General features: G+C 44.9%; 2 protein-coding genes across 3 annotated transcripts in view; both read left to right on the forward strand.

Annotated features, from left to right (window-relative positions):
• The first annotated feature begins 2980 nt into the window (after nucleotides 1-2980).
• Nucleotides 2981-7662, forward strand: LOC308107447 (transcription factor 7-like 1-B). 2 transcript variants are annotated; one of them, XM_080459766.1, is made up of 6 exons: nucleotides 2981-3115; nucleotides 3200-3262; nucleotides 5021-5192; nucleotides 5297-5404; nucleotides 5509-5527; nucleotides 5750-7662. In XM_080459766.1, the coding sequence occupies exons 1-5, from the start codon at nucleotides 3096-3098 to the stop codon at nucleotides 5524-5526; spliced, it is 381 nt and encodes a 126-aa protein (XP_080315892.1). In that variant the 5' UTR covers nucleotides 2981-3095; the 3' UTR covers nucleotide 5527; nucleotides 5750-7662. The 2 variants fall into 2 exon arrangements, with proteins under 2 accessions (XP_080315892.1, XP_080315891.1); XM_080459765.1 differs by lacking the exon at nucleotides 5750-7662 and having other exon boundaries at nucleotides 2984-3115; nucleotides 5509-5640.
• Nucleotides 7663-14413: 6751 nt separating this feature from the next.
• brip1 (BRCA1 interacting helicase 1) overlaps nucleotides 14414-19560 on the forward strand; it is a 52432-nt gene continuing 47285 nt past the window's right edge. Inside the window, exons 1-6 of the mRNA XM_080460219.1 lie at nucleotides 14414-14539; nucleotides 14677-14876; nucleotides 15556-15667; nucleotides 16397-16483; nucleotides 17242-17375; nucleotides 19333-19437. Coding sequence (XP_080316345.1) covers nucleotides 14784-14876; nucleotides 15556-15667; nucleotides 16397-16483; nucleotides 17242-17375; nucleotides 19333-19437 — 531 coding nt within the window. The 5' untranslated portion in view covers nucleotides 14414-14539; nucleotides 14677-14783. The remainder of the gene's footprint in view (nucleotides 14540-14676; nucleotides 14877-15555; nucleotides 15668-16396; nucleotides 16484-17241; nucleotides 17376-19332; nucleotides 19438-19560) is intronic.

Below are 19560 nucleotides of genomic sequence, written 5' to 3' on the forward strand. Positions count from 1 at the left end.
GGTATCGGGGGTAAAAAAGTGTGATCGGGACATCCCTAGTCTTAATTATTGTTCTTGTTCTGTTGGATCACATAGATTTACACCTGAGGGAATGTCAATAAATATATTACCTTAGCTCTGAGATGTCCACAGTACAATTGAATTGAAATACAAAGTACTCCATAAAGCAAATACACAAACGAGAAAGCACAAAGAGTCAAAATGATTTTATTGTTTTATATTCAGTCATCTGTGTGGCATTCCCAACAACCCTGATAATGTCTTTGGTCAACGATTTCTTCACAAAATGTCCACATGTCCAATTTTATAATAAACAAATTTAAATTGCTCGAAAAATGATTCATTTTCCAAGTCGTCCAGGATTGCTTCTTTACACGAGACTTTGTACTGCAGACCAGCCTCAGCCTGTTTCTGCTCCCCCATGTCCAGTACTGAAGGGCCTGTTCCTGCTCCCTCATGTCCAGTGCTGAAGGACCTGTTCCTGCTCCCTCATGTCCAGTGCTGAAGGACCTGTTCCTGCTCCCTCATGTCCAGTACTGAAGGGCCTGTTCCTGCTCCCTCGTGTCCAGTGCTGAAGGGCCTGTTCCTGCTCCCTCGTGTCCAGTGCTGAAGGGCCTGTTCCTGCTCCCTCATGTCCAGTGCTGAAGGACCTGTTCCTGCTCCCTCGTGTCCAGTACTGAAGGGCCTGTTCCTGCTCCCTCGTGTCCAGTGATGAAGGGCCTGTTCCTGCTCCCTCGTGTCCAGTGCTGAAGGGCCTGTTCCTGCTCCCTCGTGTCCAGTGCTGAAGGGCCTGTTCCTGCTCCCTCATGTCCAGTGCTGAAGGACCTGTTCCTGCTCCCTCGTGTCCAGTACTGAAGGGCCTGTTCCTGCTCCCTCGTGTCCAGTGCTGAAGGGCCTGTTCCTGCTCCCTCATGTCCAGTGCTGAAGGACCTGTTCCTGCTCCCTCATGTCCAGTGCTGAAGGACCTGTTCCTGCTCCCTCATGTCCAGTACTGAAGGGCCTGTTCCTGCTCCCTCGTGTCCAGTGCTGAAGGGCCTGTTCCTGCTCCCTCGTGTCCAGTGCTGAAGGGCCTGTTCCTGCTCCCTCGTGTCCAGTGCTGAAGGACCTGTTCCTGCTCCCTCGTGTCCAGTACTGAAGGGCCTGTTCCTGCTCCCTCGTGTCCAGTGATGAAGGGCCTGTTCCTGCTCCCTCGTGTCCAGTGCTGAAGGGCCTGTTCCTGCTCCCTCGTGTCCAGTGCTGAAGGGCCTGTTCCTGCTCCCTCATGTCCAGTGCTGAAGGACCTGTTCCTGCTCCCTCGTGTCCAGTACTGAAGGGCCTGTTCCTGCTCCCTCGTGTCCAGTGCTGAAGGGCCTGTTCCTGCTCCCTCATGTCCAGTGCTGAAGGACCTGTTCCTGCTCCCTCATGTCCAGTACTGAAGGGCCTGTTCCTGCTCCCTCGTGTCCAGTGCTGAAGGGCCTGTTCCTGCTCCCTCATGTCCAGTGCTGAAGGGCCTGTTCCTGCTCCCTCATGTCCAGTGCTGAAGGCAGGTCAGCTCGCCCAGTAAATAGGTGCATGTTTGCCTGAACCCACTTTGCTGCACGTCTGCAGTCACCAACACTTCTGGATTCACACGTGTCCTATGGAAAAGGAAGACAGAAAAATTATCTTTCCAACGTTGCATCAAGAGTATTTGACAGACAGAGACTGTGAAACAAGACTCCTCTTCCACTGTTGTCTCCCCACCTGGTGGAGTGACGTCCAATCTGAAAGAAACATTAGAGCACTGCTCTTAAAACATACACACACACATAAACACCTAAAATGATCAGTTTCAAAATTCAAACACAAGCAAGACATTAAGGTTATTACATAATCCACACTGACATTATATTAGTCGTTGACTGAAGAATGATTCATTGTTGGCTTCAAAACCTTACAGACGTTTGAACTCAACATGGTGTGAAAGAACAAGACAACAAAACAAAACAGCACAAGACAACACAACTTATATAAAACTAATGTTTAAGAACATTTGATAATGTTTACCTATAAAAGTGACATGTCACAGTGAGCATCATTACTTACAGAGAGCAGGGAGTGAGCAGGTCTCCACACAGGAACCACAATGGCATCTTTGACTGTAGCATCGTTCTAAAATAAAGCAATATTTTGAATGAAAACAGTGGAAAATGCTTAACAAAGATTTTATTGAAAATCAGTACGACATGGTACACTTACGGGTAAAAGTTTTGAGGTGTGTTGCGGGCTGTTGGTTGTCATGTTGGTACGTCATTGAGATCAACCACAAAGATGCTTCTCCCCTATGGAATACATGGCAAATGTAAACACATAACCATATACAAAAATAATTAAAACAAAAGGAGAAAATTAAAAGCAGACACTATTATCAATCGCTATTGGATTAATATTACTCTTGCATTTGATAGATGTTCATTTCTTTACTACAACTGATGAAGGTTGAGTTACTTTTAACAACTTTAGATACCAATATAAACTGCAGTGATGAATCATGTTGCTTTACATTATTTGTTGATACTCTGGCTGTCCTGTGAGAACCATGCTTCTCTAAAACGTTCAGGAGCTGAGAAAAACACCCTTTCTCCTTCATTGCAATGCATTAGCCACTGCACGGAGGGTTTATCGCTTGCTGTACTCTTTACAAACTGTTTGACCCATCGGATATACGGAGTTACTTTACGTTATGTACTGAAAAAAGTTAAACCTACGGTGTTTTAATGCTAACCATCTTTAGCATGGCTTAGCTTCAAAATGACACGTAACCTAAACCTCTGGTGTAACACGCTGTTATTTGCATCATCAATATATGTTAGCTTGCGGCAGATATATCAACGGCGAGCACACGCAAGAAACCATACATTCATAACTTTTTCGGGAAATTTAAAAGTTGTAACTTACCGCTATGTAGCGCGCGCCTGCGCGTTCGGGATAAACGTGTCGTAATTTCCTGTTTGACAGTGAGGCTGGACCGGAAATGCTTGCGAGCGGAAGTCCTGCAGTCAGATCAGCTTGTGGACGTATTCCTTTTCTTTTGTCTCCAGTGTGTTACTGTTCCCAAGAAGAGCGTCAACCTCATCATGCAGCCTGTTGTTGTTCTGTGAGCAAAATTTTTCTTTTGTTTCTTTGTCCGGACTCACTTTTCACTGATTCAATGTATTTTTATGCATCTTTCATTGTGCAGGAAAAGACTAGAGCTGGATCCTAATGAGTCTGTTCTGCTCCCCATCAACATGCCCAGATCACCGTGAGTTGACTTGTCCCGTTTTGGCTCTAAATAAGCTTTTGGTTTTGTCAGGATTTTCTTTTTACCTACCTGAGTGAGTGATTGCAGGTACGTCCGAATGATGGATGACGTCACGGGGTTAAGGAAAGGTGTTGGAGGGCTTCCTAAAGTAGTTAGTGAAAGGCGATCACGTTAGTGTGGCAGTCACACAGCACTTTCACTTAGTGACATCATAATGATGTGACAGCGGCGCAAGTTAGTGACGTCTGCCGTGGTGGAGAAAGAACGATAAGTTGTCGAAAATGGATTACAAAAAGTGCATTTGGGTTTTAGATGATTATTGCGTTGATAACTTACATGATCTGTTAAATTTTTCCGACATCGTGAGTTTCCCTGAACGCTCGGATGAGCGGGTCCCTTTAAATGTTGTTGCTGCAAGGAATTGTGGGGCAACATGAGCTCACCTCCTTTGTTAAAGGATGCATCAGTGGTTCCTAAGCTAAAAGAGACTCTAAAGGAAGCAACGAGCCTCCTTTCCTTTGCTTATTGAGAATTCGGACCGTCCTTATCATGGCCGCCACACAAAACACTTCCGGGGTGAAGGAAAAGTGGATAGTTAAGAAGTTCGGAGGGACAATTCGGACGTACCCTGTGTATCACATGTTCAGGTGTAACACAGGGGTCCTCAAGAGGCGGCCAACTGTTTGGCCCGTGCCGGGCCATCAGCTGCACATCAGCATGAAATAAAGTGGGAGATGCAAGACGCACCCGTCTCAGGTGCGTCTTGTGGAGGCTGGGTGTTCGGCCATGGCGTAAAACAAGTCAGGTCCACAACTATATATATATATATATGACTCCACACACACCCCAGTGATTCTACCAACAGCTACTGAACAGTTCACATCCTCCAGATCACTCAGCATTCAGAGAAATCCCATGGAGTTGATCAGAGAGGAGGATGCTGCAGGAAGCGAATGCTGTCATGCTGTAGAACACATCAACACATCACAACTAATCCACACTCTCAGTTGCAAACGTCACGAATACAGGTGATTCTAAGATTCATTGGCAGCCAAAAAGATGTTTCAGGAATGTCAGGCCCATTTAAGAACTGTCTTCAGATGCATTACGTCACATAAAGAAAGTCAGGAATGACGGCAAAATGATATTGGTAACTGTCGGGTAATACTATAACAAAAATTACAACAATAGTAATAATAAGTTCATTTAGCAGTTTTTATACTTCAAATGCAACAGATCACGATTAAAAACAATAAATAAATGAAATGAGAACAGAAACAAAAGCAGCACTGAAACAACAATTATGGAATTTAAAAAGTAACAAACTGTAAATCTCTCCCTGTATTTCTCTCTCTCTCTCTCTCTCTGTGTAAATATTTAGTTGGTTTTGTGAGTCCGTTTTTTGGTTTTACACTTACGTTTTTCAAGAGTGCTTTTTTATGTGACCGTCAACACAAACTGTGAAAATCTCAGGCTTAAATTATTACTACAACCACCTTGACTATTACTCATAATAATGAGGATAATAATAGTAATAATGGTAACAGTAGCTAACATTTTCAATTAAAACAACTTTTACTGACATCATGCAAAAAACCCGCTACGGTTCCGGCCCTTGGGTTGGCATGCTGCTCTGATTTTGGCCCTCGGGGGGGGGGGGACAATTGAGGACCCCTGCCATACACCCTGTCCAATGTTGATTTATATTTGAAATCTCCCTGAATGTGTGCTGTTACCATTTGTTTTTTGTGCGTGCAGAAATCGAACACGTAAAGGCCAGGAGGACGACGACCCGCCGTACGAAGACCCGCCGTACGTAAAGAAACCGCGAAACGCTTTCATGATCTTCATTGAGAAGCAGAGGACGATTTTGTTGGCAGAGCTTGGCGTCAATAACATTGTGGTGGTCAGTAAGGAGGCAGCAAAGAGAGTAAGTCTGTCTGCGCCTACATGTTCAAGCTACGATTTAGTCCTCATGTTTAGAAACTGGTTGTCGTTGTGTGTTGATGACAATGTGTTGTCCTCTCTACACAGTGGAAGTCATTATCAAAATTGGAGAAGGAGAAGTATTTTGAAGAGGCGAGAGCAGAGGCAAGGCTCCATGCAGAGAAACACCCAGGATGGACGACGGTTGAGAACTATGTATGAACTCTCATCACGTGTAACTCGTAGATGTTCGCATGCTGCCAGTAAAATTGCAAAAAGTGTTTCATCAGCTTGGTTAAAATGACATTTTCTGTTTTTAGGGGAAGAGGCGGAAATGAGGTACCGCCACAACTAAACACAAGACCAACTGTCTATGGATCACTGCTTTAAAGTGACGACCTGGATCAGGCTGTTCAGTCCACAAGAAATATTAAACTGTGTTTTTTGAAGATGACAGTGAAAATCTTTTGTCAGATGACAGTGAAATGCAAAACTAACATTCTTATGAACATTGTGTTTCATACATACTTAAGAAGGTTGTGGTTTTTCTTTATGTTACAGTGTGTGTATGAAAACACAAGACTGAGACCCAGAAGGTGCTTGTTCCCTTGACTGGGGCTCCCCACCCTCCAACTAACTGGCTGACAGCCTCCATGAACATCTGGCAGACACAACCAGGTGTTTTCAAGCTCTGGTAGCGTGTCAGCGGAGTGTTATCCAGCCACGGCTCAGTTCTTCTTTCACACTTGGACTCATCCTCACGTTCAGTTTCCTTCAATTCAGAGGACATTGCAAGAAATCTCCAGTGACAGGGCTCGACATTAAGGCTGGACCGAACGTCCGGGACTAGTGAAAACTTTGCTCGGGCAAGAGAATCATCTACCCACCTTGCCCGAACGGGCTAGTAATTTTTTTGGGCGATATTTTGGCGTTTTTTCGGCAAACATTACTTGGTATCGCCCACAGATCACACCATCGCCAGGCGCGGCAATTTTTACATGATGTTTCAACGGGATCTTACTCCGAGAGCGCGATCACGTGATTCTCGTGTGATCGCCGATGATTTATTTATTTTTGATCGCCGATGATAGCGTGGGAAAGCGGTGTGAATGTAAACATCTGGAGAGTGCCGCTAGTAAGAGCGCCATATTTTATTGGTAGCAACAGTTCTTTAAGTGGGCTGGTATGCACCGGCACTTTTAAATGTCACCCCTCAGCATACTGGGACTTTTTTCTAACGTATGGCACGTACCGGGACTTTTCGTAATGTCCAGACTGTCAGCCGCTACTTTTTTCATGCACTTTGAACCCGGCGGCTTAAACAATGAGGCTAATTTATGGATTTTTACGATACATGGGTGATGCGTTCAGGTACATCACGTAACTCTGCCCTCCGTGGCTGCGCTCCGGGACTGACCAAACATCCTCAGAGGAAAATCTCTTCTTCTCACAATCACAATCAGCAAATACTTCATGACCAGGGATAAAACCCTCAGTGTTTGTGTATTTTTGCAGTAATTTACTTGCCCTCTCTTCCTCTCCCTCTCTCGCTTTCTCTCCAGTCCAGTCCATGGCCCCACCATGGAAGCAGTGTTTAAAACTCGTTTTTTTCTTTAAAATAAAACTAAAACTAAAACCTGCAATCCCACAGTGAAATGTAGTAAATATCTAAAAAGTTACTCCAAATAATTAAACCAGCAAATTGGACCCCATGCACCCAGCCATGTTGGACCCCCTAACCCCTTCACAAGGGTCCACTGCCAGAGTCAAATTAATTCAAGCACATGTACAATTACAGAAACATCTTGCAATGTATTTATTGGTCTTGGTATTTATCGGTATTTATTAGACTTACTCCTTAATGTCAAGCCCTGAGTGATGGAGCAACGCGTTTCCCCACTGCTGCTGCATTTCAGCCTTTCAAATCACAATAAATAAGAATGAAAACAATTCAATGCCATCCTATCATGATTTGTTTATTACTACATTATCATTAGCATTAATGAAGTGTAATTTTATCCTCTTTGTTTCTTTTTTCACCTGAGGATTTTTGATGCTTAAAAGCACAAACAAAATAAACGTCCACAACAGTGGAAACACTCTAGTTTCTTGTTTTGCTTCTCTCTTCTAAGAGTCATCGATTCATCTTTCACTGAAGATGTTCCATCATCTACTTTCCCATTGTAATGGAAAAACACGACTCCAAACCAGTCATCTAGAATCGCTGTATCAAACTGCTCATTTTTCTGCTTCTGACACGTCAACTTTGAATTAATAAACATGCTGTAATTTCTTATTCAGGTATTGTATAACTTCATAATAGTCGTCACTTACTAACACTTTACTTACAAAAGTAGTTGTGTTGATGAAACATGTAACTTTATGATACTTTTTTTACAACAATTGTCCTCATTTGTTCCTGCCTGATTGTATTGTGGCTGTGCTCATATGTATAAAGAAAACATTTACCCATGTTTCAGTAGGTTTTCTTTAAATTCATCTGTCCTCTAATAACTTTATGTTGTGGCGGGCTGGAGGCGGCAGAGGATGTGTAAACTCCAAACAGAAAGGCTGGACTGGAACCTGCTAAAGCTGCTGCTATAAATATCTATAGATAAATGCATGTTATCAGTCAGTGTTGGAGGAGTGGGACTATCCCCGCTCTTAGGCTTGAGCGTGGTCCTGTTTCAGGGTGTTAGCAATCTTCTTATAGCCGAGGCCATCTGTACGTAGAGCAACAATTCTTTTTTTCAGATCCTCACAGAGTTCTTTGCCATGAGGTGCCATGTTGAACTCCCAGTGACCAGTATGAGAGTGTGTGAGAGCGAGACACCTGCTCCCCATTCAAAGCTGAGACCTTGTAACACTAACGTGTCACATGACACTGAGGAGGGAAAATGGCTCTTTGGGCCCAATTTGGACATTTTCATTTAGGGGTGAGACATTAATGGCTGTCTATCGAGTTATTTTGAGGGGACAGTACATTTACACTGTTATACAGGCTGTACACTGACTACTTTATATTGTAGCACAATGTTATTTCTTCAGTGTTGTCCAAAGAAAATATATAATACAATATTTGCACAAATGTGAGGGGTTTGCTTACTTTTGTGACATACTGTATGTGGATCTCTGGTGGTGAAAAAAGAACTCAGGTCCTTTACTAAAAGTACGGAAAATAAGAAAAATGTACTGAGAGTATCAAAAGTACGCCAAATATATAATTCTTCAAATTAATATAACTGCTGTATTAATGAGTCTGTTGCATTGTAGTAGATGTAACTAAAGCTTGCTGACACGCAGTAGATTACAGTATTTCCCTCACAAATGTGACGTAGTAGAAATATGCATTTGTATAAAATAGAAATACCCAAGGGAGAAGTACCACCAATGTGTAAATGTACTTGAGTAAAACTTCCTCACATTCCTACAGAGTCCCGTGCACGATATAGATATTTGGGGCAGATTGGTTGTTCGTCAGGCCGCTCGTCCCCTGATTGGTTAAAGCGGTCCAGCATAGTGGTGTGTGATACTCCAAGATTTGGTATCGAGCCGATACCAAGTAAATACAAGGCAGTCTCTACTGGGACTGCAGATGGAAATTAGTTACGGCTAAAATCTGGTATGAAGCATCTTTTCAAGTTGAATGTTTTTGTACGTGGTCCTTGAAAAATAAACTAAATCAATAAATCGCAGATACCAATACTTTTTATTATTCAAGGTTAATGTATCATCAAAGTGCTAAATCTGGATTAATTTTCATGACGTTTAAGTATGTTTATGTTTTTTCCCTTGGTTTATTAATTAGTTAAACCTAAAACAAAATTTGGGAAAAGTTTAGAGGTAAATATAAAATACTTTATCATAATAAAAAAAATGAGAATTCTCTCCCAAACATTGCAATGTCTGAATTTTTATTCCTTAAATAAACAAAGTGCAGAAAACTATCACTCCAGAAGAAATCAGAAGAAATTATTATTTCAGGTAGAGTGTTTAGGATAGAGCAGCAAACAGGTGTTTCCTTCCTCATCCCAACTGCAGTGAAGAAGCCTGCTTTGTTAGTTTTGGCTCGTGTCTGCTGCTGTCTGTCTGATTCTGATGTGGAGTTGATGGAGGGAGAAGGGAAGACACCTGAAGTTGCAGAATTGTGGTTGGTTATTCCTCTTTTTAACACACGCTGTACTAACCAGGTTATTTCTCTCTCACTCACTCACTCACTCACTCACTCACTCACTCACTCACTCACTCACTCACTCACTCACTCACTCACTCACTCACTCACTCACACACACACACACACACACACACAGACACACACACACACACACACACACACACACACACACACACACACACACACACACACACACACACACACACACACACACACACACCTGCAGTATAACACCAACAAAAACTACATTTTCCAAAACCAACACATGCTACGAATCCACTTCCCACAATGCACTTGTCATTTAAAGTGGCAGGCTCAACACGTAACGCAGAAGAAAACGACAGAGAAACTAACATTAAGTATTAATCTTATTGCACTGGTATCATTCGACATCAATACCAACGTAGATATTGATATGATCAATATTTGGATCGATCCGCCCACCACCATTCCAGCAGGTGTCAGTTTGTTACTGGTAGAACCACAACCAGCAGGTGGCAGTGGAGCGGGCTGGCGATTGTAGCGAAGCCTCTGATGAAGCGCCTGTAGTAGGATGCGAGTCCCAGGAAACTCCGCAGCTCACTGACGTTCGTGGGGGAGGGCCAGTCTTTAACTGCTTCCACCTTGGTTGGGTCTGTGGCCACCTTGTTCTCGCTGACCACGTGACCCAGAAACTCGGTCTCTCTGGTCAGGAGGCTGCATTTAGCCGGGTTAAGTTTCAGCCTGGCCCGGAGGATGGCGGTGAAGGCCTCTCTCAGGTTGGCCAGGGCCCCCTCGTACCTATCCATATGCAGCAGCAGGTAGTCCAGGTATACGATGCAGCGGCTCTGGGGAACATCAGCCAGGACTCTCTCTATCAGCCGTTCGAATGTCGCCAATGCGTTACAAAGTCCAAAAGGTATCAACCGGAACTGCAACAGTCCCTGACCGATGGTGAATGCGGTCTTGGGTTTAGCATCCGGGGCCAGCTCCACCTGCCAGTAGCAGCTCTGCAGGTCGAGGGAACTGAACCAAGTGGACCCAGTGATCCAGTCCAGGGCATCGTCGATGTGGGGGAGGGGATACGAGTCCTTCTTTGTGACGCTATTAAGGAGTCGATAGTTAACGCAGAACCGCCAGGCACCGTTTTTCTTTTTGACCAGCACAGCCGGCGCCGCCCGCGGCTGTCAGATGGCTCGATCACTCCAGCAGCAGCCATGTCATTGATAATGCCCGCTGCAGCTTGGCAGTTTGCGAAAGCCAGTCTGTGGGGACGCAGGCGGATGGGCTGAGCTGAGCCGGTGTCGATGTGATGCTGGACCAGCCCGGTTTGTGTGCAGTACTCATGTTTGGCTGCAAAACTGTCCATAAATCCTTTCACCAGGTCTGCTAATTCTTGCTGCCGTGCAGAGTTCAGACCTTTGCAGCTGCGGTGTAGCAGGTTCTGCACTGCTGTCTCTGTCTGCTGATGTTCTGCTGCCGCTGTGCGGAGGACGCTGCAGGGCTGCGCGTGGTGCTGGAACAGTGCTGCCAGCAGCGGTGCCGGTGTGGGTCCACGCAGCGGCAAGTGGGTCAGTGGTACCCGGTAATATTCCTGGCCGCACCAGAGAAATGGTGGATCCGATGTCCATGAGAGCCTGATAGCTCACAGAGTCCAGCTCACAGCTCAGGTAAAGTCCTGAGTGGTGGAGCCAAAACGTCCCACCAGCATGCAGCGGCTTCGGAAGGGTGTGAAAGGTTGGGATGGGAAGTCCCTCATCTCCACATCCCGTTGTCGATTCCCTCCGGCATGGCAGCTCTGGCTATCGGCATGGGGACGGGGCAGTTGCATGCGATGTGGCTGGGCTCGCAGAAGTTTGAGTGCTGCGGACCCCGTCTGGGCGAAGATGTCCGGTGCCGGGGCGGTGATTTTGGCAAATGAACCTGGCGGTAGTTAACTTTCAGTTAACGTTACAGTGTGCGTACGAAGATCATTACGTCAAATAGTATGCGTATATACGGTGGCCTGGAAGTGCCAAACACTACAAACTTCAGAAAACACTTCCCAATCCAAAGAACACTTCCCAATTCAAAAAACATTTACAAATTCACCACAACAGAACGGAAACGTGCGGTACCTGCTGACAGCAGGGTCGTCACTGATTGGACGCGCTACCAATGACATGGTCTGCAGTCTGTTGATAAAAGACTGTCTTCTATAGTTAAGAGACAAGTATTTTGTCCTCATTGTGGCCTACAGGTACTGACGGCTGGTCGAGGCTTTATTGAAGCTTTATTAGATCAATTTAAACATGCTTCATGATTCGAGGCTTCAATGACACTCAGTGCTCGAGGAGGACATCTAGTGGTCAATATAATTAAGTGCAATGGAGACGTGCTGTGGACGGGTTCATAGATTGTTTTGGATTTGATTAAACATGCATGTTCCTGTTGATGATTGTATGGTTTGTTGTGGATGCAATAATGAGTCACGTTTCTGTTGTGTTCTATTTGGAAGTGTTTTCTCTATTTGGAAGTATTTTTTGAATTGGGAAGTGTTTTCTCTTTTGGGAACTGTTTTCTCTATTGGGAAGTGTTTTTTGGATTTGGAAGTGTTTTCTGAAGTTTGTAGTGTTTTGCAATTCCAGGCCACCGTACGTATATGTGCATTTACAGTGGCAGTTTTGTTCAAGGTTATTGTAATCTGTGTTTTATTTGGTTTCAATGTAAATAAATATAATTTTTGGAATCATACTTGCTGTTTAATTCATGTGCACAAGGGTGACTGAAATGTCACTCTCTTCTGTGTGAAGAACTCCCAAATCCTTCGAGCTTTACTGTTAATTTTGGTAATCGTAAATAATTTAACTATTAATTCAAATTCCTAATTAACTGTTTAGTATATCTTTTTAGACTGATATAACTGAAAGGCTATAATTTCCTGTTAAACAGGTGGTACTCCCGAGGTATCGGATACAAATCAGATTAAAATTTCGATAACATTATCGATAGCTAAACTGCCAAAACGCAACATAAATTGTACCCTGTGGGTGGACTGCACTACATAAATGGTACTTAGTGATTATTATGAGGTAAGAAGTCCCTACAACAGTCATTGACACCCTCCACAAGGAGGGTAAGCCACAAAAGGTCATTGCTAAAGAAGCTGGTTGTTCACAGAGTGCGGTATCCAATCCTGTTCATAGAAAGTTGAGAGGAAGGAAAAGGAGCTGCCTTGGGAGGATTGTCAAGCAAAATGTATTCAGGAATTTGGGGGCGCACAATGAGTGGACTGAGGCTGGAGTCAGCGCATCAAGAGCCACGAATCCCAGACATGGGATCCTAATGTGGCATTCCTGGTGTCAAGCCACTCCTGAACAAGAGACAACGTCAGGAGCGTCTTACCTGGGCTGTGGAGAAAAAGAACTGGACTGTTGTTCAGTGGTCCAAAGTCCTTTTTTTCAGATGAAAGTACATTTTGCATATCATTAGGAAATCAACGTCCCAGAGTCTGGAGGAAGAGTGGAGAGGCTCAGAATCCACCTTGCTTAAAGTCCAGTGTGAAGTTTCCGCAGTCTGTGATGATTTGGGGCTGCCATGTCGTCTGCTGCTGTCACTCCACTGTGTTTTCTGAAGTTCACAGTCAACGCGGCCATCTAGCAGGAAACCTTAGAGCACTTCATGCTTCCTTCTGCTGACAAGCTTTATGGAGATGCTGATTTCATTTTCCAGCAGGACTTGGCACCTGCCCACACTACCAAAGGTACCAAAAGCTGCTTCAATGATCATGGTGTTACTGTGCTTGATTGGCCAGCAAACTGGCCTGACCTGAACTCCATAGAGAATCTCAGGGCTTTTGTCAAGAGGACGGTGAGAGACACCAGACCAACAATGCAGATGACCTGAAGGCTGCTATCAAAACAACCTGCTTCCATTACGCCTGAGCAGTAACACAGGTTGATGGCCTCTATGCCACACCGCACTGACGCAGTAATTCATGCAAAAGGAGCCCAACCAAGTATTGAGGGCATAGAAATGAACATACTTTTCAGAAGCCTCACATTTGTGTTTAAAGTAAAAAAAGATTCTTGATCTTATGTAATATTCAAATTTTCCGAGACACTGAATGTTGGGTTTTCACTATCTATAAGCCATAATCATCAAAATTGAAGAACTAAAGGCTTGAAATGTTTCACTCTGTGTGATGAGCCTATATCATATATGGGTTTGACTTTCTGAAATGAGTGACAAAAAATATTGAACATTTTCATGATATTCAAATTTTTTGAGATGTACCTGTATATGCTCATATATATTAAGGACTGAAAATCTAGGAGCTTAAAAAAAGCTGTTTATTTTGCAGTTACTCTTCTTTTTCCATTCAAAGCATTCTAAAATGCTTTGAAAGGTGAACTGATGTGTTGTTGAAAATATACCTGATATACTTTTTGTTTTTCCTAAACTCAGAGTAACTGTCATTTCAAGTAAACCAGAGCCAAAACACATTCACTTCCTAAAAGGGACTAATGAAGCATCTGCTTGTATTTGTTTACAAGTATGTTAATAAAAAAAGTCTTAATAAGTGCTCTCTGTTCAGTAGCTGTTTAAAAGAACTATAATGTTTCATCACTGAATCTAAAAAAGGCAAAATTGTTGTAATGTGGTTTGTAAATGCACTTACTTAAATGAAGTTAACATTGACTGAAATCGCATAATAATAAAGAGCCCCACCTAAGAAATGTATCACCAGCCGCCACTGATTCTACTTCCATAAGTAATGATTCTGCCTCTATACTGGTAAGGATCTACCTTTATAGGTTTATGTTTCCTCTTCTACGTCCATGTGCGCAGCCCACAGTAAAAACATTTCAAAATAAAAGCCATAAGCCAGCAGTATTGGAATTAAAATAGGATGTAGTGACTTTACGTACAATGAGAATATTTCATACTTCACACTAAGTCCTTTTCTTCACACTGAGTTCTTTTATTGTCGATTAAATTTCGATTTTTATATGTTTATCTTCAGCAGAGCTTGATAATGGCTTTGATTTGAAGGTTGCGGCGATGTACACTAAAAACGTCACATCCGGTCGAGTGACTTTAGAAAGCGGGAAGAGGTAAATCAATTTTAAGAGGTAGTAATGCTTTTTAGCAGTTTTCACTCTATTTATCCGTCCCGTGAAGTTTGAATCACCGAGCCGCTCCTGTTGCGTCACTGTGTAAGTGTGTGTAAGTGAGTGTGAGTGAGTGTGAGTGTGTGTTGGAGGTAGGAAACATGTCCAGACACAGTGAATCAGATGGAACGCACCACCTTAATCCTAATTCTGATCAATAATCCTGATATTTGTGTTCTTAGCCCTCCAGGAAACCACTGTCCCCCTCCATCAGAGCTCCAGCAGACCGCTGTCCCCCTCCACCAGAGCTCCAGAAGGCTGCTGCCCCTCACCTGGGCCCCGGAGGGTCATGGCCTCTGCCCCGCCCCAGTACACCATCGGGGGGGTGAAGGTCCACTTCCCCTGTAAGGCCTACCCGTCCCAGCTGGCCATGATGAACTCAGTGAGTACTAAAGTCAACAAAGTGAAGCTTTACTGGAGGAAACAGTTTATTATGTGCGTGCACTAGTCTCAGCACTAACCTCAGCACTAACCTCAGCACTAACCTCAGCCCTACCCTCAGCCCTACCCTCAGCCCTACCCTCAGCCCTACCCTCAGCCCTACCCTCAGCCCTACCCTCAACACTAACCTCAGCACTAACCTCAGCACTAGTCTCAGCACTAACCTCAGCACTAACCTCAGCCCTACCCTCAACACTAACCTCAGCACTAGTCTCAGCACTAACCTCAGCCCTAACCTCAGCCCTAACCTCAGCACTAGTCTCAGCACTAACCTCAGCCCTAACCTCAGCCCTAACCTCAGCCCTAACCTCAGCCCTAGTCTCAGCACTAACCTCAGCCCTAACCTCAGCCCTAACCTCAGCCCTAACCTCAGCCCTACCCTCAGCCCTACCCTCAACACTAACCTCAGCACTAACCTCAGCACTACCCTCAACACTAACCTCAGCACTAACCTCAGCACTAACCTCAGCACTAACCTCAGCACTATCCTCAGCACTAGTCTCAACACTAACCTCAGCCCTAACCTCAGCACTAGTCTCAACACTAACCTCAGCACTAACCTCAGCACTAACCTCAGTACTCGGGGTCTTTGACAGGAAGTGTGTGTGACTCCTCCACAGATCCTGCGAGGCCTGAACTCGGGGCAGCACTGCTTGCTGGAGAGTCCCACAGGAAGCGGCAAGAGTCTGGCTCTGCTGTGCTCGGCTCTGGCCTGGCAGCAGGCCAGGAACGGTGAGTGTGTTCAGAGGAGGGAAGGGCTGAGCTGCTGGGTTCTGCTGGCTTCTACTGGCTTCTGCTGGGCCTCTACTGGGATTTCGCTAGGCTTCTACTGGGCTTCTGCTGGAGTTCTACTTGCCTTTTGCTGGGTTCTACTGGGCTCCTGGTGGGTTTCTACTGGGTTCTACTGGGCTCCTGGTGGGTTTCTACTGGAGTTCTACTTGCCTTTTGCTGGGTTCTACTGGGCTCCTGGTGGGTTTCTACTGGGCTCTGACTGGTCTTGTTTTGGGTTTTGGACTGATCACCACCCCAGACATTTGCTTCCAATCATCAGTGAAGCCTTGATGACCACTCTAGAAGATCAGCCTTCATGAAGCCACACAGAGAACAGCAGTGGTCCCAGGACGAGACCCTGGACTGAACTGATCTGTTCATCCGCTTTCATTAGTTTTCATGGGAGTGATGGGTTCTTTCTAAAGAATTGAATCAGATTTTTCTGGATCATGACGGGCATGATGTGAGCCAAGATGAAATTTGATTGTCTGATATAATAACATACATTTTTCTTCAAACATTCAAAGTTCAATAACCAGAGTGAGGCACAAAGATCAGCTTTTAGTGATCCATATCAAAACCTGTCGATCAGCTCCTGGTCCAGAAGAAGGAACACTCGTCTGGAAAGTGATGAAAACCTCTTTTAGTCATGAAATGTTTGTTCTCTGTGTTCTCATTCTCTCTCCTCAGCCAAGCTTCAGGAGGGAGCAGCTGAGGACAAGAGCCAGTGGAATAAAGCCGGTGAAGACTGCAAGCAGCCGCCTTCCTCCTCCTCCTCCTCCTCCTCCTGTCAGTGTGTGTGTCACAGCAGAGCAGCAGGTCCTGCTGTGGTGGACCTCACAGTGTCTCCCTGCAAAGACGCAGCAGCTCGGCCTTCAGGTCGCAGTGAGTCAACACTCAGGATCAGTCTGATCCCACCAGCTCAATTCATCTGTGTTCTGCAGCTTTGCTCACTGTTTTGGTGAAAATCCCAGTCAGACCACGAGAGAAGACGTTGTGGACGTGTTCTGCTCCTCACTGGTTCATAAACATGGAGGCTTGGTTGAGAAACATAGAAAGATTCTTCTTCATTTATAGAGGATTTTAGTTTCATTGACCTTTCTGATGGTATATTTCAAATATACAGTGAAAATACTGTGACGATACAGTGTGAATCTGAGTGAAGCTGTCATCCCTCATCTGGAGCTACTCCAAACTGTTGAGCTTCTTTGTTCCTGTAACAGAAATGTTCACAGTGATTGTTAGTATTTGGATAATTTGAGGTATTTTTAGATATTTTGAAGAAGCATGGCATTCCTCCATCTACCACTAGAAGGAGCTGGTGCCTCACTGTTGGTCTGCGCCACAGTGTGAGAGACTCGACTAGACGACACTGGAAACACTTAACTGGTTCTTAACTGAAATGAAAGAGACTTCTGTGTGTTTACTATGTTTCTGAGTCGCAGTGGAAAACAGATTTCTGAGCACCTTCTCTCAGCCTGGGGTCTAGGTTCTGCTTCTCTGACGTGTGCGGATTGTGTGTGTTCATTCCTCAGACGAGTCCCCTCCCACAGACCCAACGTTAGCGTCTCGTCTGTCCCAGAAGGTTCAGGACTTCAGGAGGTCCGACAGCCAGACAGACGACGACTTCCAACCACACCGGAAACGCATCAGAACAGCAGAGAACACGGTAACTGCTTGTGATCTGTTGTAAGAAGGCAGGTGGGTTGATGGAGGAACATGACAGACAGGTGGTGCGATCAGGGGATTCAGGATGAACTGTGTGAAGAAGTGAAGCTCTGAATGTCCTGCTGGGAAGCCTCAGCTCTGGCCTTCCATGTGGACGTGACTTTGACAGAGACAGTATTACCACCACCGTATCACAACCATATCATCACCACCATATCATCACCACCACCACACCATCACCACCGTGTCATCACCATCACCACCATATCATCACCATCCCCACATCACCACCGTGTCATCACCACCACATCACCATCACGACATCACTACCGTGTCATCACCCTCACCACATATCATCATCACCACCATATCATCACCATCACCACATCACCACCGTGTCATCATCACCACATATCATCACCACCACCACATCACCACATATCATCACCACCACCACATCACCACCATATCATCACCATCGCCACATCACCACCGTGTCATCACCACCACCATATCATCACCATCGCCACATCACCACTGTGTCATCACCACCACCATATCATCACCATCGCCACATCACCACCGTGTCATCACCACCACCACATCACCACCATATCATCACCATCACCACATCACCACCATATCATCACCATCACCACATCACCACCGTGTCATCATCACCACATATCATCACCACCACCACATCACCACCATATCATCACCATCACCACATCACCACCGTGTCATCATCACCACATATCATCACCACCACCACATCACCACCATATCATCACTATCACCACATCACCACCGAGTCATCACCACCACCACATCACCATCACCACATTACCACCGTGTCATCACGACCACCACCACCACATCACCACCACCGTATCAACACCACCACCGTATCATCACCACCACCGTATCAAGTAACTGGTGAAGACTTTAAAGAAAACCTTGATTATTTTATAACCCATTTCTTGGCGTAGCGCCACCACACAGGCCTGGGAGCAGAGTTGAGTCATCAGTGATGCTGCCATGAAAGCTAGTGAACTAGCATTAGCCTCAGAGCCGAGCCGTCAGGGCCAGTTTGTGAAAACACCCACAATGCAACAGCTTGAGGAGATTAGTGGACAGTTCACTGTCTTTTGCAGCAGAAAGTTTAATTGGCTTCATGTTCAGATCGCAGTACCTTTTAGTGAAAATATAGACATTTTGATCACGTAGAAGAACTTTAAAGTAGATTTAAGGAAATGACGCAGAAGGTTTGTTGTTTGTTTAGGATTTTTTCTTATTCTAGATAAATGAAAGAATTAAAACAATAGATGGATAGACACAAGAGTAGCTATGAAGGCCTCTCAGAAATTAGTGTCATTTTGTTTCTCATGTGCTGTTTTCTTTTCATTTGAAATGAAAAACGATTGATTGCGATGAAGGGGCAGAGTATAGAAGTTAATCTTCTTTCTGCTCCCTTTCATTCAGGACTTTGAAAACTTTTGTTCTGTATTGCTTTGTGAGCTCTTGTTGTGCATTGTATTGACTTTGGTTTTTTCATTATTTTTATCATGAGTGAAGTAAACTAAACTAATAATGTCAGTATTTGACCAGTCCAGTCTGCCGGGGAGGGAGTGGGGTCTGAACTGAAATGTGTTCGTCACCCCTGCTTGTACTGGTCGGCTTTGGCCTGCGGGCCACACCTTTAACACTTCTCCCGTATTTACTGATTTTTGGGCTGTTTTTGAATCAACACCTGACAAACGGTGCAGTTTTTCTGGGAGCCAACATGTTCCCTCCTGTTAAACATGTTCCAACCCTCCACTTGTCCATTTTCCTGCTTCTCACACGTCAAATGAAGACGAGGCGTTTACCTGCTGCCTGCCGCGTGTCTGAGTGAGTGGTGCTGTCCGTGGGCTCAATGTTTTGGCTGATGATGTGATCCTCTGCGTTTCCCTCAGAGCTGTAAAAAGAAGCACCTGGAGAGGGGAGTGGTCTTCATAGACGACGAGGTGGACGATCAGCCGCCAGCTCCTCACAGCCGGAGCGAGTCCTCCGCCAGCTGTGTGAGTACGACCCAGAGTCTCGTGTCCAGGGGTTCTGGTCCTGATCATCATCATCGTCACAGGGTTTTTGTCTGCGTCTCCAACAGACGGGATCCTCTCAGTCTTTAAACATTTTAAACTTGG

This window comes from Lipophrys pholis (assembly GCF_963383615.2).
Source record: "Lipophrys pholis genome assembly, chromosome: 3".
Taxonomy (NCBI): domain Eukaryota; kingdom Metazoa; phylum Chordata; class Actinopteri; order Blenniiformes; family Blenniidae; genus Lipophrys; species Lipophrys pholis.